The sequence below is a fragment of the Protomyctophum bolini genome (assembly GCF_963924005.1).
Source record: "Protomyctophum bolini genome assembly, contig: SCAFFOLD_272, whole genome shotgun sequence".
In the NCBI taxonomy this organism is placed as follows: domain Eukaryota; kingdom Metazoa; phylum Chordata; class Actinopteri; order Myctophiformes; family Myctophidae; genus Protomyctophum; species Protomyctophum bolini.
Window position 1 is genome coordinate 56,424 of NW_027666090.1, and position 16,758 is coordinate 73,181.

The following is a 16,758-nucleotide window of genomic DNA, read 5'->3' on the forward strand; positions in this document are numbered from 1 at the left end:
GACACTGCTGTGTGCTGTCAATTCACTGGACACTGCCGTGTGCTGTCAATTCACTGGACACTGCTGTGTGCTGTCAATTCACTGGACACTGCCGTGTGCTGTCAATTCACTGCACACTGCTGTGTGGTGTCAATTCACTGCACACTGCTGTGTGCTGTCAATTCACTGGACACTGCTGTGTGCTGTCAATTCACTGGACACTGCTGTGTGCTGTCAATTCACTGGACACTGCTGTGTGCTGTCAATTCACTGGACACTGCAGTGTGCTGTCAATTCACTGGACACTGCTGTGTGCTGTCAATTCACTGGACACTGCTGTGTGCTGTCAATTCACTGGACACTGCTGTGTGCTGTCAATTCACTGGACACTGCTGTGTGCTGTCAATTCACTGGACACTGCTGTGTGCTGTCAATTCACTGGACACTGCTGTGTGCTGTCAATTCACTGGACACTGCTGTGTGTCATCATCCCTCTTCAATGGTGCGTAACCAAGTAGGAATGTAGGCCCTTGTAATATCCCAATTTCTAATGCTCCCTTTATACACGATCAAACAACAGTGTCACGCTCCCAAAATGTGTCACATCGTGGCTCGCTGTGAACTTGTAGATCGGCTATTTTCGGCATGCAGCACCGTCTCAGACGGTGCATCAGTTTTCAGTCCAGCAAAATGGAGTGAACCCATTTCTCTCATGAGTCATGACTATGACACTATTGTAAGCTGGCAGGAAATAAGCCTTTACTCATCTCTCAAAATTTATTTTTTCCTTTTTACACAATTATAAATTTCTCCTTTAAGATTCTAAAGCTGGTTGCACACCGGGTGCGTTTCTCGGAAAACCGATGGAGAAACGCAGCTTAAAAATCCGAATTTGCGCCCGGTGTGTGGAGACCTTTAATGTATTTTTTCTTTGTTCATTACCTAAAACCATTTTTTATATTTATTTGCATCATACAAAGTTTCAACACACATCCTTTGCCGGTGGATACAGATAAATTAATTGGTTTTTTGTTACTGTCCACTCAACTATTGCCAACACTTTTGCTCTCTTTTCTGCCACTGGAAAGTAAAAGGAATGGTTTGACATTAGTTTGTTTAATTGTTTTGAGTGTATAACATTGAGGAAATAATCACTGCAGTACTAATATAGCATAAATGCATGAAGTGAGACCTCTGTAATGGTTACCACTTCTGTATGGAGCTCATTATGAAAACCTTTCCTTCCCTTTACAGTTGTGCACACACGCAGTCGCGCACAGACACACACGCAGTCGCGCACAGACACACACGCAGTCGCGCACACACGCACGCGAACGCACACACACAGTCACACACACACACACACACACACACACACACATCAAGAATAACCGGTGGACACTGTAATTCCCTCTTTACTCCATTTTAGGAACATGTGTTTCCCTTTTAGAGGTGAGTTTTGGGCAGCATTCAGGTGAGGTGAGTAGTAGTGAGAAAAAGCTTGCGCATCAATCAAGCTTTATCTACATAAGGCCATCTCTGAACTGTGGGGGCTTGTACTAGCATTTCTCATCCACCATCTTTGCACAGCGTGGGGGTGGTTACATGACTATATTGAGCCCCCAAACAGGTAGCTTGTCCAAAGTACAGGGTTTACAATAAAGATTCTCTTTTTTTCCCCCCCATTTTCATTCATACTGTAATTCACAAATTAGGACCAGCAGTTAAAGGACATAGCCATCGTCACACTTCCACTGGACGCCAATAGGAAAGCAAGGAAAAGGTCCTGAACACCTTTTGCCATCTTTGTGGTGCATCTGGGTCAAGGTACACTTTCACTTTGTCTTTGCCGTGAACAGTGTGCCTCGACGCCTTGCATTCGCCCCAAAACAAGCGCTTTGAGTTTCCCTTCCATCCTAGCTCGAGAGGACTGCCGCCTCATGTGCTCCAGTACTGCTCCTACTTTCAGCTCTAGTCATCTCTCAGTGATTTTTTTTTAAGGTGCTGGGAGCGAGGGAATGTGATTGGTGCGCTGCTGAGCCCCAATCCATTAGTCTCTCAACCGCAGGCTCCCTAGCCCCTGTCTTCCATCTTTCTTTTCCTCAAACCACTCTCAGTCTCTCAGTCTCTCTCTCTCTCTCTCCCTTTCTTCTCCCCAGTGTGTCTAGACAGTGTTGCGCGGTGTGCCGTTCAGTGCCACAGCCTTGGTGCAGGGCGTGCCAGGTGGCTGTAGGCCCAACAGGCGCTGCGTGGTAACGCCCACTTCGAACACTTCGTGTATGGCCTTCCGGAAACAGTGGAAGTTGTAGTCTATCAAGCCTGAGGCAGGGTGGGGTCACGGATGCAGGCAAGGAAGACAAATAGATACAATATGATGAAAATATATTCGTACTAAACTAAATTATGAAGAGGCAATAGAATATGCAAATGTGATGTGTTGGAATATGACAGGTACAGTGGTTCTCAAACCTTTGCCACCAGCCTCTGTATTAAAATACCAGAGTGATAAAGACAAAACAATTCTCACTTGCATTGCTATTGTTTGATTGTTAACTTCAGTAACTTTATCCCTTTCTTTTACTTTTAAATCATTAAAGTCTACCATACCAGCCCTGACAAAAAAGGATATTTATTTTGTATTTTAAAACAAAATGTGTGGATCACAAAGAGTTAATAAAAAATATGGTTGTTGGCAGTCAACCAATTCATTGTCAACTAATTATCATGAATAAACACATGAGCATGAGTTTGATTGCAACAAAAATAGATGAACAATTCTTGGCTATTGTAGAAAATAGTTATGCACGCCTGCCTAAAGTACACATCCCGTGTCTCTGTCATTGTCATGAGATTGCAGTGAACACATTGATAAAATAATGGTATAACTGAGATTCTCCTATACTTGTGGGGAACCGTCAGAGAAGTCCATGGAGACTCCTATTTGGGGAAGCCTTATGGCTTAAGGATCTGTAATTCTTCTTAGGAGCTGAGGAGGGACCGGAGCTGGTCACGTTTGAGTCTATGGTCTACCTTTAGATACCTCCTTTCTTATACTTCTTATTGATGTATTAACGCTGCACTAATGTCGTACTAAATGAACGATCCCTTCTATTCTCTGCACCGTATATGAAGGTGATACGACGTCATCCGTTTCGTGGCAACAATGGCATTTAGTGCCCCTAACCTCAAAGTGATTTGGCACATATAGTCCCAAATTTAGTTTTAACACGTACTGAATTTCAAGAGTCAAGACAATTGTAAAACTAAAACAAAGTGGAATTGGTTTGTGAATGGCCAGACTCGGGGACAATGGGTACATCACAGCATGGCCATTTGCATTATTATGTTTGGTAATAAGATACAATACAATGAGAACAAAGCACACATGACCAGTCATATTTAGCCACTATGATGTGAAAATCTGATGCCCGATCTGCCTGTCTGATGCCTTACATTGCTAATGAGTAGCGAATACGAGAGTTTTCAGACTGTTATCACTGAGACCACGTGATGTACAGTGGTGTCATGATGGTTTTTTTTACTGGTACCACAGCGTTTTAATGATGTCATGTGCACGCACGCGCACGCGTGTGCATGTGCGCATCACGGTATGCACACAGAACAGCAGATATAGCCTAAGCCTATTGTTAAATAGTGTATGAGAGTTTTAGACACAAACACAAAAGTAGACTTAAAATAGTCAGACAAACATCTTTACTGCACACACTAGCGAAACTAAAAAGTTTGCTTTGGACGAATGAATCTGTTCATTGATGGAGAAGGCATTCTTCTTGTGTGCAGAACACCACACAGCAGCAGTAGCCTACTGGAGCCCTCTAGACTACTGCTGTAAGTGTGCATGCTTACCGTATAGGCTACGTGTGCTCAGGTAAACAGTTAAAGCTGTCCTGTTGTTAGGAGAAGTAGTAGCCATTTGATTCGGCACGACACGTCCCTGCGTGTGCACATCAAATACCACAATGTGGTACTGCGTTCTACGAGTATGACACCACTGGTGAAGTACAGTATCATATATGATATATTCGGGCCGTGTCATAGCCCCTTTAAATGTGAATACAGTACTTATTTGATAGGCAGTAATGAGACTGAACACTTCAGGTGTTTAAAACCTACTTAAAACTCACAGGCCCACTCAACAAGGAGTATCTTTCTCAGATTGTTCTTCTCTTTATAGAGTCTTTTACATTAAGTCCCAAGTGGTTTTTATTTAATGGTAAGATCACAGTCATTATAAGTTATATGTACAACTGTACGCAATCATATCATGGTTGAGTATATGATTTCAGTTTAACTCGCACCCATATTCTGGAAAGGAAAGCTCCGCCCCTTGTTCTAGCCCTAAAAGGTAATGTATAATAATTAGAATAGAAGAAGAAGACGAAGAAAATATATAACTCACCTTTGCGCTCAAAGCTTTCTTCTCGGAGGATGCAAACGAGGGCCAAGAACTTGGTGACCTCTTTCAGGTACAGCACAGTGGTGTTGTTGAGCTTGATGATGGCCATGGACTCCTTGTCATAGGCACTGCCACTGCCATCCTCCTTCAGACTGAAACAACAGACACCATATAATGTTCATTTTGTTCAGGTTCGGCTGAAACAAGCTTCATTACTCAGTAACACTTTCTAATGCAGGGGTTTTCAACTGATTTTGACCCAGGGACCACCATCCTGACTAAGAGCTACCTGGGGACCACCACTATTGACCCAGGGACCACCATCCTGACTAAAAGCAACCTGGGGACCACCACTATTGACCCAGGGACCACCATCCTGACTAAGAGCAACCTGGGGACCACCACTATTGACCCAGGGACCACCATCCTGACTAAGGGCAACCTGGGGACCACCACTATTGACCCAGGGACCACCATCCTGACTAAGAGCAACCTGGGGACCACCACTATTGTGCGTGGCGGGTCCATCATAGACCCACCCCACACAATAGTGGTGGGGGGTTCATGCACCACAGGGAGCTGGAGAAAATAGCTATAATATCAATATAATATCTAATAAAATAGTGATTTTGTTTGAATACGATTAAGGATTACTGTGATTATGGTAAGATCACATTTCATATCACACACACACACCATACAGTAAGAACTCCTGTAAGTTCTCTTTTTTTTTTAATGCATTGGCCAGGGACCACCTGCAATACCTCCGCGGACCACAGACCACCGGTTGAAAACCCCTGTTCTAATGTATTCCAGGGAAATCTATTTGCTTAAATTTTTTAAAAACGGATTCTGGGATTAACATGAATTATTAATATTATAAAGGACTTGCAGACAAGTCAACTATCATTACATCCAGATGCAAATCGATAAAGCTCTTTAGAATGTAAAGTCAGGATGCACAGCCAGCCATTATGACCAAATATTTGTTGGCGCCACAGGGATGCCAGAGGGGGCCTGGCAACCTCAGTTGCAAATTCTGCCCCTTAAGTTTAAGTTTCATGTATATAATGTTTTACAATATATAAAATGATGTGTGCCCCTCGCCATTTACAGTCATTTCATCCTGGAGCTGAGCCTGAACTCAGTATCTTGAGAAAATCCAAATCAAACGCTATCTGGGAAGAAGCACCATTTTGATTTACTGTAATTTCTTAATTCGACATTTCCAACCTCTAACCACCAAAATTCTGTTTGTCAGACGCGTCCCCACCTGCTGTACTCTGTGTGTATGTGTGTCTGTCGGTCTGTGAGCACACACGCATGTGTGCTCAGCTGAGAGGTACATTAGGCAAAATAATTGCATTGATTGCATAGTCAGGGGATATCACTTACGTAAACACCTGCAGCAAGTATTAACTCATAGAGTGAGAGAATGTGCACGTCACATATTCAAAGACATTTGAATTGTGATATATTAATACTTTAAGATGTTTCAATGAAATGTGTTTTCTCATGAGGCAAATCCATCAGTGGCTGCTTTGGTCATATTGGTCCCCATATGAAAATGCCATCTAATGAAATTATAACAATATAGATGTTCAGAGGAGCAGACTCACCCATAGATGCAGGACACGTCGATGACAACGTCGATCATGTCGCAGCAGAGTTCATAGGACTGCATGTCTACAGGAGAGCTGTCTGTTGCAATGTATATCTTACTGACTACATCAAACAGAAAGGCTTTCTCTATCCCCGAATTCTATAACAGAGAGATTAAAAGAGAAGACAGATATGATACAGAAAGAGGAGAGGTGAGACAAGGAAAGAGAGATTTGGTTTTAAAAGAGTATGTATGATATAATATATTTGGACACAATAAGCCTGATAAGCATCTGCAAAGAATTTTCAGATTAGTTGCTTGGAGAAGGTAGGGTAACACAATAGACACCAGAAAATGTGGGCAAGGACGTATTTCAATGTCAGCTTAGCGTTACACGTCAGTGACTAGCACCGGTACCAGAAAACATAAAGCCAAGACGGACTTATTTCTAAGTACTGTTTTGCCAGGATCTGCTTGATCATCAACAGTGGATGTTTTTAAAATGAATTGTTTCATCTGTGCATATGCGTGTAAATTCTGCACAGATTAATCAAAATTACCATATTATTTACAAAAGCTCATCCATTATTAAATGATTGATAAACAACTACTATCACAGTAAATTACTTTGTGTTCATTTAAGAGGGACCACATGGACCCTTAAGGGTACACTCTTCAGAGTTATATTAAGGGAAGCTGTTCAAGATTAACGATTAATGATAGACCACAACAGAAGTAAAAGAAAGGAAAAGGTTATTCAACTCAATGGCATTAGAATAATGAAGAAGGTTAATTTGACTCTTAAGGGCCTACTCACAGAGATGAAGATGTTTAGGAGGTTCTCCAGTGTGGGAAGCTGAGGGATGAGTTTCTGGACTACTTTGCTGAAGGCCTCAAAGATGGAGTGGTCATAGATACTAGTTAAGTAGAAGCTGAATGGGAGCAGAAAGAAGAAACGGACATCAAATCATCTGATAGTGGAAATCCAGTCATAAGACCCTTTGCAGTTCCTCAAATATTTGGATTTAAAAGAAACCGATAAACCCGGACATCACATGACTGGCAGCAACTTCCAGTCCAGAGGTTCTCCAGTCAGCATTTCAGCACATTGGTATTTCGCTTGGACAAGGCTTTAACAACATAAGCCCTGTGCTGTGTACTTTACCCTATGACGAATAGTGAAGATAGCCAATCTACGAGCTTGTGAGATTGTAGATCTGCCGGCCTATTTTCACAATTTCTGACTTGTGTTTGATCACTTCTGACAAGTTTTGCCTATGACATGCACAATATAGGGGAATCATGTTACGAGAAGTGTCAGGTTTTTTTTTGGGTTGCTCGTTTTGTCAAAAGTGTGAAGCAAAATTCCATATGTGATATGGCTATATTGTTTTGACTTTGGGCAGACACATGATGTCTGAAAGAGATGAAACACAAGGGGAGACAGCAACTTTGGCAAAATGGACTTCCAGAACACAGATGGTATAGGGACACAACTTTGCAGCAAAGAAAGCATACAAGAGCATCATAGGAACAAGTATCTCTCTCCTAGCACCACTATAAATCTGGGATTGATCTGGCTGTCTGGCCAGAAAAAACAGCAATCGAACCTTGCATAAAACATAACACTGGGGGATGCCAGCACAACTCTCTAATCCTCTACAGTAAACCACCAACAGAGAACAAGAACTGTGTACAGTTTAGGACTTTTAGGTAGTTTGGGGGCATCACAATAGACATACCGGTATGATAGCAATTGTATTAAAAAACTCCTCATCGTGGAAAACAATCATGCATACTATTGCCTTGGAAAGGCAGTCTGCCCAACCAACGGGACCCTTCTCAAAGACCCTGCTCCATAGCGTGCATCACACTGAAGTAAGATGGCCGCGTCCAAGAATGCATTCCCCGGTGAACAAGCTGCAGCTAAAAAGAAACCTCATCCACGATCAAATGTGGGTGTATTTTAGACGGAGACCCAACAGCGTGGCGCTCTGTAAACTCTGCTAATGACAGCGTGGCGCTCTGTAAACTCTGCTAATGCTATGATCAATATCAGCATAGCATTACGAGAGCATCCCGAACAAAGACAGCCACCAAGCATGATATTAAGATTAATATCAACACGCAGAATGCATGTTTTTTTCAATATTTTTTCAACCCAACATCTGTGTTTGGAGAATTACATTTTTCACGAATTAGTACTTTTTCACCATTCGTCGATGCTTCATATCCAAGTGAAATAGTGGGGCTGATTTGTTTATTTTTGGAACACAGTATTTATATGAAGCAATCTAAGACGACCCTATGGGATTTTCAATAGAAATTAAAAATAATAAAAATAAAAAATAAAATAATAATAAAGGGGGATAGCGGCCCAAGTAGGCTACAGTGCAAATCAGGTCCGTTTTACTAAATATAAAGGGTCTAAGTGGTTAAACTGAAGTGATTTAGATAAATTCCAAATATTATCAAAGTATTCTGCGGCACGTTTGGACTTGCGCCACGGCACCCACTTTGAGAAACCCTGCTCTATAAGATGCCCACACCGTGACAACGCCAGGACAAAAATAAAATAAACAATATTTTGCCTACAGCGCAATAGGTGGCAAAATTAATGAATGCCTGAACAACAAAGACCGATCACAAAACGCCTGGTATCTGGAGCACATGGCATGGGGATTCTTCATTAGGAGCACAATGAGGAATCTCACAGCAATTCCTTAAGAGTATTCCAACCATGTGGTGTTGCAGAGCAATGCAACATGTCTCACAGACTCACACACATTGACAGTACAAATTATTAAAGGACCATGCCAGTATCAATGCATTCCATACTGCTTCTTCACAGCTTTGGCCTACCATACATGCAAAAGAACATTTTTCCATGAATAGGAAATAGTGCCGATAGTGAACTTGAATCCCATTGTTCTGAGGAGAAGTGATATACAGTAGTGTGAGGAAGAAAATACCCTATGTAATTCTCCTGCAAAACGTCTAAATCTGAGACGTTATTGGGCACATTGTCTTGCATCTTCGGACATGCATGATGAGGATGATTGGTGAAACGATACTCTGTTTCACATCATGTCCATAGGGTATTTATTTCCCCACAGTATATAGTTTGAATTTGTGTTTGAAATAGCAAAGCAACAAAATGTAATTAAATCAAAACAAATTACAGTATGCTTTGGAAAATGGTTGCTAATAACGTGAAATAGATTGTGTGCCGTCCGTGGTCAACTGGCTAGATGTGCAAGACCTTTTTTACAGGAGATGGGGAAGTCGACTTTGCAGTATCAATATCATAAAATCATCCGTCTCCTGCTTTGTGTTACGTTCCACTTTCATTCAGCACAGTACTTACATAATAAAAATGATATTTACAGTCTGCGGAAGCCACTAAGTTTAAGGTTAGTAGTCAGAGCCTGAGGATGTTTACATTTACTTATATTTTGCATAGGAATGTAATGATCAGTGACTGGGACGTAAACAAGCAAAAAGGTAAAGAAGTCAAGCAGCTTTGTCTAAAGGTGTTATGCATATCAGTCACCATATTCTACCCATGTACAGCATGACAATGGCAACATGCATGTGTGGAACTTTTTCTGGTGGGTGGAGTGGACATGACTAAATGAAGAAGTGATAATTGTGATTATCTCAAATAATTATGATTAGGCAAGTGTGTAATAATTGTGACAGGTCTATTTCTATGTACCTGAGGTGTAGTTTCTCTAAGGTAGCATCTGCCAGATCGTCGTTGGCTCTCTGGTGGATGTCTCTCTGTGTCTCTATCTTGTGGTCATCTGAGAGGCCATCCACTTTGTGAATGAATACCTCAAAGTTGATGTCTGGGTTCACCCTGTAGGCCCGTGACACAGTGAGGTGGAGCCTGCCCAATGCCTCCACATAGTCATCCTGGGAGAGGAAATGGCATATAGATATCATAAACACAAGTTTTCATCATGACTTTCATATATTTTTCTTTATTTTTTTTAATAAAATATATATAAAAAAAGGTCACTTCATCTACACATCATTCTACAACCTTGTGGTCATTTACACACTGCCTCCACAATATAATCAAGCTTGAGTTATGCTGTAGTAGTGTCTATAATGGTAGCACATTTACAATCAGGTTGTTTTATATATGTATACTGCATTCAAACTGTTACAAACTACTGCGGTCATGCACAATCTGTGATATGGTGCTTAAGGAGGTTGGAGAACCACTCCTTAACACATATTTGAAAACAGCCAACATTCTAGACAGAATTACTCCACCACACTAAAAACCATGCCATCGTGAACAGACAAATCCAGACTATTTCTCATGAGGATTGTGTGCACAATAACTGCAACATCCGTAGTTATGTCAAACCAGTTATGAGGAAATCAATTACTCCACTATCACCCACAATGTCACAGCAAAAAAAGAAATGCAGAGGCTGAAACAAAAACAGAAAAACACCCCGTGACCAATGACTGCAAGAAATTGATACAGTCATTCTGATTACTAATAAGCCTTCCAATCACATCAGCATTTTATGTAATGCATGTGGTCTCTGTAGAAAATAGGTGGTATAAGGTCAGTCCAGTTAACTTTAGCTCTTCTTCAACACTATTCGGTTAGTTGAGGCCAAAAAGGACCACTATATAGATTTACCATAGTGAATACCACCTAATCCCTAATGTAAGAGTGATTCTTAGCATGAACAATTTAGCCACTTTCAGCATTTAGTGTGCTGGAGAGAACAAGTCGGATATATCAATATGGTTATATTATGACATGGAAATTGGAAAACATGACACACGGTGACGCCACAAAGATAGGTGGTTTGAACTGAAATCTAGGTGTGAGGTCCACACGAGGAGCAGTGCACTGGCTTGTGAGTGAGTTTCCATAGGCTCAATCACTCAATTGGGTTCTTTCTTCACCTGAGCATCAATGACAAATATCAAGGCCCCTGTCCCTCTGAAGATCATCTCATAGTCGAACGTGGGATCAAAGAAGTCCACCTGGCCAGGGAAGTCCCAGATTTGGAAGTTGACAAACGAGCTGCTGGAGATGTCGTCCTTGTAGATCTTGTTCGTGCTCTCCAGGAACAAGGTCTCATTCGGAGACATTTTGTGGAACACCACCTACAAAAAGAATATGGCACATGTCAAAATGTGGCATGGAAAAATAGCAACTGTATGGACAAAATGTACAGCTTGACAGTGGCAGTGCTACTGCATAGTGCATACTGACACAGATTAAAGACCTCACATACAGAACTTACGGAATGAGCTAGCCACGTGTGGAACCTCACTCTACACTCTTAGCTCCGAGAAGAGGTTCCGTATAGAGGTATCCCTGGCCTGCATCGTCATTAAGGGGGTTGAGCCGTCGAAAAACAGTGGAGTGGGCGAAAACCCCTTTCCAAAAAGTAAAACTATTTCAACCATGTTGCGCATGCGGACGGGGTTGACTGGCTGACTAAATAAGCAATTTAAGCCTGATTTAAGCAGCAGTTTGACCCCTGTCTAAGAATGTTACGTGCATGTCCTAACTCCTAAGTTTATCCGTAGTCCAGCAATCAACAGGCTTCTTTTGTTTAAAGTGTTTAAACTAGGGAGTTTTCATGAAAACCCCCTAGTTTGACATGTCACATCATGCTACTTAAACGTTAAGTTTAAGTAGCAAAAGGAAAGGATATTTTTGCCTTATAGGATGTCATTGTTAGGGTCACATATAAACCCCTATAAAAAAGATTGCTCAATGCTGACAGCCTGTAGGCAAATGGATACTGCGAAAAGGGTTTTCGCCACTGTTTTTGGATGGCTCAACTCCTTTCTACTGATGCAGGGATACCTCTATTCGGAACCTCTATTCGGAAAAGAGCAGTGAGGTTCCAAACGGGGCTAGGAATGAGCAAGACACGCACAGTACTGTATGTTGAATCGACTACATAGTACATATCACTCTCTATTGTATAAGTATATCTAACTTCACTTTATATCGTAAGTATATCAAACTCCTATAACTATGTACTTTCAAGCAGTGTGGTGTAATGCATGATATCATATTGTACATTTTCTGACTAGATTGTTCTAGATTGTTGTTTGAAGCAGCAAGGCAGACACTTCCATTTATAGTTGGGATCACCATCGACTGATACAGCAAAAAGCCAAATCACATGTTTTGCTGTTTGGCAGTGCATTCTTGAAGCTTACAGGAGAATTGGGGTAAAGGACCAAAGGATTTACACATTTGTTTCTAGTGAGTGTCTAGTAACTAGACAATATTTGACAATGCCTTTGTTGTCAGTTTACACCTTACCATTCCTTCTTGTATCTCAAGGTGAAACACTGTCCTCTGTACAGTCTAACATGAATAATAAAATATCTCCCATAATAACACAACTGCTGCTCATGATCAATTATTCAACTCCAGTGCCAGTCTAAAATTGGCCAACCCGGGGTTATAAATATCAGTTTTGAGGATCAGGCTAAAATTGTATGATTAGTAAAGGTAACCGAAATAATGACATGGCGCTGTGTAAATAGCGTCCAAACAACTGTAGTAGTTTATAGTGACCATGGCGTACATCCAACATATTATGATTTGCAGAATGAGAAGGCGTGTCGGCTTGTCATGAGAGAGCAATAATTTGAGCAAGCCTTCATTGTTTTTAAGAAATAGCAGGCAAGTTATTCTCCACACAGCCCAGGTGACATATACCCACCTAGGAAATCACTAGGATGCACTGACTGGGAGCATCTGTCACCAAGTTAATCATTCATGATTATCAAAACATACGAGCTAAAGTTGCAAGATAACTACCCGGCAACCACGCACGTAAAGTGTAATATTGTTTGCAGTCACAGGCCAAGTTAACAACATACATGCCCACGTTTCCTGTTCTAACGACTAACTTATATAGATAAATTACAAAGTAGCAGCTAGCCAAGCTAGCTAACATCACTTGCATGAACCTGACGAGAGGAAGGCGCAGCTACTGTCTCTCGCCCAGAATGTAGCCTACAGCTGGTGGTCCCCCTAACATTTGTCCCCACCTTCTGTATGGACGATTTGCCACTTCTTCGCAAACCCATCAAAAGAATTCTCGGCTTGCTGTCAGAGGGAGACGGGCTGTCTTCTATGTCGGCCTCTTCTTCTCCATAGCCAAAATCTTTGGGGAACGAGTCCGCAACCCCATAGCTGTCAGCCAGCGGTTCCACCTCGTACTGAATCGACATTTTGACCTAACGACGGCCGCTTCTTTCCCCTGTCCCCCCCTCACTCGTTGTCTCACACGGCTGTGCCTTTATGCCAAAAAACACAGTTTGGCACCAAGAATTCAACAAAGAATCCAGTTTATCAGTTATTCTATGCTAGTCGCAGAAACACAGCGTAGTGGTCACACGTTTCCTCTGCTGGGCTTCCTTCCCTGTGTGGAAAAAAAAGCTAGTGATCCCACCCTCTGGGATTGATTGGACATGCCGATTACACCGCGTATAATGATTGGACGGTTTGGCTGCCACTCTACTTGGGCTTTTCGCTGTCACCTGACTAGTACTACTCAGACTAGTTTTGCTTGTTTTGCTCGTAGGAGGGAGAGGGGGAGTCGCCTAAATAACAAACACAGTGATTTACAGTCAAATTAATTATCTTGTTCCAAGTTTTACAAACTTATTTGAGACTAGGGCGAAAAGAGGGGTTGCGCCATGCCATCTATGTGTTGTTTCACAATAAGAAACAGCTCCACTGGAAATTGATCGATTTCGCTTTCAAAATAAAAGCTTAGACTTTCCTTACATAATGCAATAATAAAGCGACAGTTTTTTTTCGGAGCCTTTGTTTTGAAAACAGAGGCTGTCTATTCCCGGTGTAGTGGTAGCTTGTTATTGAAGACTTGACGCAGCTGGGAGGGAGAAGGAGGAAGAGAGACGATAAATAAACTACAACTACATCCATCTGGCGACACTTTGTTTCAATTTATACATTTGGACGCAGCTGTTGAGTGTTGCTAAGGAGTTGGTTTTGAACTGTAACTATTGCTGCTGGTAAAGACATAAACTCGACATCATTATGGCACATTATAGAGTAAGTACTTTTCTGTTTTGTTGATAACGTAACTATTTTAACCTCAACTCAAATCACATGTTAATCTCACATGCGAGCTAATGCTAACGTTTCCTAATTGCAACCTGTCACCTGAATCACCTGCAGCCTCGTGGCTTTAATGTCTATAGCCATAGCTTTTTCTTAGCACTGAAAACAACAAATAATTACAACAAACTATGAACTTCGTAAAATGTTCTTATTTAGTTGTTTGCTTATGTTTTTAATACATTTGATCCATTGGTTCTCTAAAATTGAAACTACCACACAGCACACAAGATTCGACACATTGTAAAGTGTATTTATACTGTCATCAGAGTGTTTCTGTTAAGTAGTAAACTTTGTTATAGCCCTGGTCCAGTGCTTACAGTCTCTGGACCAGGGCTAACTTTGTTACAGTTGGTGGTTTGAATCACTAGTTTTGCTTTCTTCCCACAGGCTTCAGACTCTAAAAGGGAACAGTTCCGGAGATATTTGGAGAAAGCAGGCGTTATGGATACTCTTACTAGTGGTATGGAAGTCCAGTTAGTTTGAAGAAGAGTATCTTACCATTTTGGCATGCTCTATGAATTGCATTCTGCTGAATGAGTAGCCTGAACTTGCACTAGGTATAGTGTAGTCTACAGGTAAAATTCAGGCTACTCATTCTGCATTTTCTTGTAGTCTGTAGAAGACTATTACAATACCGATGTAAACCTAACTAAATGTTCCCCCCCCCCCTTTTTTCCTGCTCCTTCAGTGATGGTGGCACTGTATGAACAGAATGAGAAGCCAAACAATGCAATGGAGTATCCTTTCTAAATCTTGCCACAGCCACCTCCCACCCAATGCCTGTTACAGCAGAAAGTGCCTTGGGAGGTCTTGTAAAAGTTGTATTGTATTCTAGCTAAGGCCTGTCATTGTACATTCATATTGTAAAAGTTGTATTCTAGCTAAGGCCTGTCATTGACATTCATATTCAGTTTGTGTTTGTGATGGGAATGGTTATTGCACTTTGTAGATTCTTTAACCAGCTCCCCCAGATTTCTGAAGCAGCGCCTCGGTGTAGCCGGTCAGGATTGTGAAGACACTGAAGCTCTTCAGCTGGAAGTAAACGAGTTGAGGCAGAGGTGTGCACTTCTGGTTGAGGAAAACCAAGAGCTCAAGACAAGGGTATGCCTTTTTTATTTCAAAGATATCATTGCTGTCGGATGGAAAGAAACTTTCTTTTTTCCCCCCCTTTATTTACCCAGGGTAGTAGCTGAGCAAAAGTGGTCATTTTCAGCAACGTTCAGGAGTTCTCTGGTTTTGGTAAAATATTACCAAAACCATATTACCAAATCATTTTGTTGGGTGCACAGGGGGCCATGCATTAAAAGTAAATGAATTCACAAAACTAGCGTCATTTGTATTGTTGACCTATTTCTACCATATAGTGCAACTTTCGTTCATTTTTTTACCCCGCTATCACACGGAACTATGTTGTGTCCATATCACTACGCCCAATAGTTCCATGTGATAGAGTGGTCAAAGTTGAACGAAAGTTGCGCTAATATTTTAGAAATTGGTCAACAATACAAATGATGCTAGTTTTGTGGATTAATTTACTTTTAATGTGTCCCAGTGCCCCCCACAAATGACCGGAACTACTTAATATTCACCAAAACCAGAGCAGTACTCTCACCACAGCAGTGTTGTTTTTGGCAGCAAATTCAATAGTTTTCATTTAGTTTCAGTCACATTTTCATCACCTGGAATGTTTTAGTGTTAGTCTAGTTTTAGTCTACTAAATATCATAACACTTTAGTCTAATAAATCTACAGTTGATTTAGTCGACTAAAAGTTGTACATAATTTCAAGTTCAAGTGACATCTCAATACCAGGTCCTAACATTTTCCTTTATTCCCGTTTCCCTAGCTTCAGCGCTACGAACCAAAATCAGAGGATGGAGCCGCAGAATGACCGCAGACTGTCTTCGCTTTGTCGTAGTTTTTGTTCATGTTCCTCAGTTTAGTTTCATGCTGAGTGCTGTTTTTTTTATATACCTCTTCTTAGGATTTAACTTATTTTGTATATAATTTATAAAAAGAAAAAAAAAAGTTGTGTTTTGAGGCTTTTCTTTGCATGACGAACGCTGTTGAAGACAGATACTATGGTTAAGACATAGTATATGGGGCTGAATCAAAACATTCATGTCTGATATTGCCAAGACAATAAATGGGTAAAAATGTTGTTTTGGTCATTCTTTGAGTATAACTTGTACTATAATCCCTTCTTGACAATTTTAATTTTCTTTTCTTTTTAGAAAGCTTGAATCGTAATTGGGCAAACATTCTTGTTATGTTGAGAGAACTGTTAATTTCCAATGGCTTTCTAGAGCTCTAATAGCAGCCAGTACTGTAGACACTCATCACATTTATAGATATTATTGCTGTCAGACTACACTTTGCATGAACGAAAAATTATTTTAAACAAACTTTTTCATAACTTGTCATTGTTTGACTGTGGACTTCATTGTCATTGCCTACCAATAGATGGGAATTCAAAGCTATTCTAAACCTAACTCATTGAAATCGAAGCCTTTGTTTTTTAAGTCTTGCTTGTTACTGAACTGTCCATAGCCCTGCTCTGAGAGAGAGAGCCGGTACATAAACTACCATTGTATGAGCATTA

General features: G+C 41.0%; 2 protein-coding genes across 2 annotated transcripts; one reads left to right on the forward strand and one right to left on the reverse strand.

Annotated features, from left to right (window-relative positions):
- Positions 1-330: 330 nt before the first annotated feature.
- Positions 331-13,421, reverse strand: LOC308312077 (ras-related GTP-binding protein C). Its single transcript, XM_080794479.1, has 7 exons — positions 13,059-13,421; positions 10,938-11,141; positions 9,718-9,917; positions 6,817-6,931; positions 6,016-6,158; positions 4,400-4,548; positions 331-2,298 (listed from the first exon to the last, which is right to left on the reverse strand). The coding sequence occupies exons 1-7, from the start codon at positions 13,239-13,241 to the stop codon at positions 2,144-2,146; spliced, it is 1,149 nt and encodes a 382-aa protein (XP_080650605.1). The 5' UTR covers positions 13,242-13,421; the 3' UTR covers positions 331-2,143.
- A 491-nt stretch (positions 13,422-13,912) lies between these two features.
- LOC308312074 (c-Myc-binding protein-like) lies at positions 13,913-16,317 on the forward strand. Its single transcript, XM_080794477.1, has 5 exons — positions 13,913-14,088; positions 14,545-14,617; positions 14,846-14,894; positions 15,129-15,258; positions 16,003-16,317. The coding sequence occupies exons 1-5, from the start codon at positions 14,074-14,076 to the stop codon at positions 16,045-16,047; spliced, it is 312 nt and encodes a 103-aa protein (XP_080650603.1). The 5' UTR covers positions 13,913-14,073; the 3' UTR covers positions 16,048-16,317.
- The last annotated feature ends 441 nt before the right edge of the window (positions 16,318-16,758 follow it).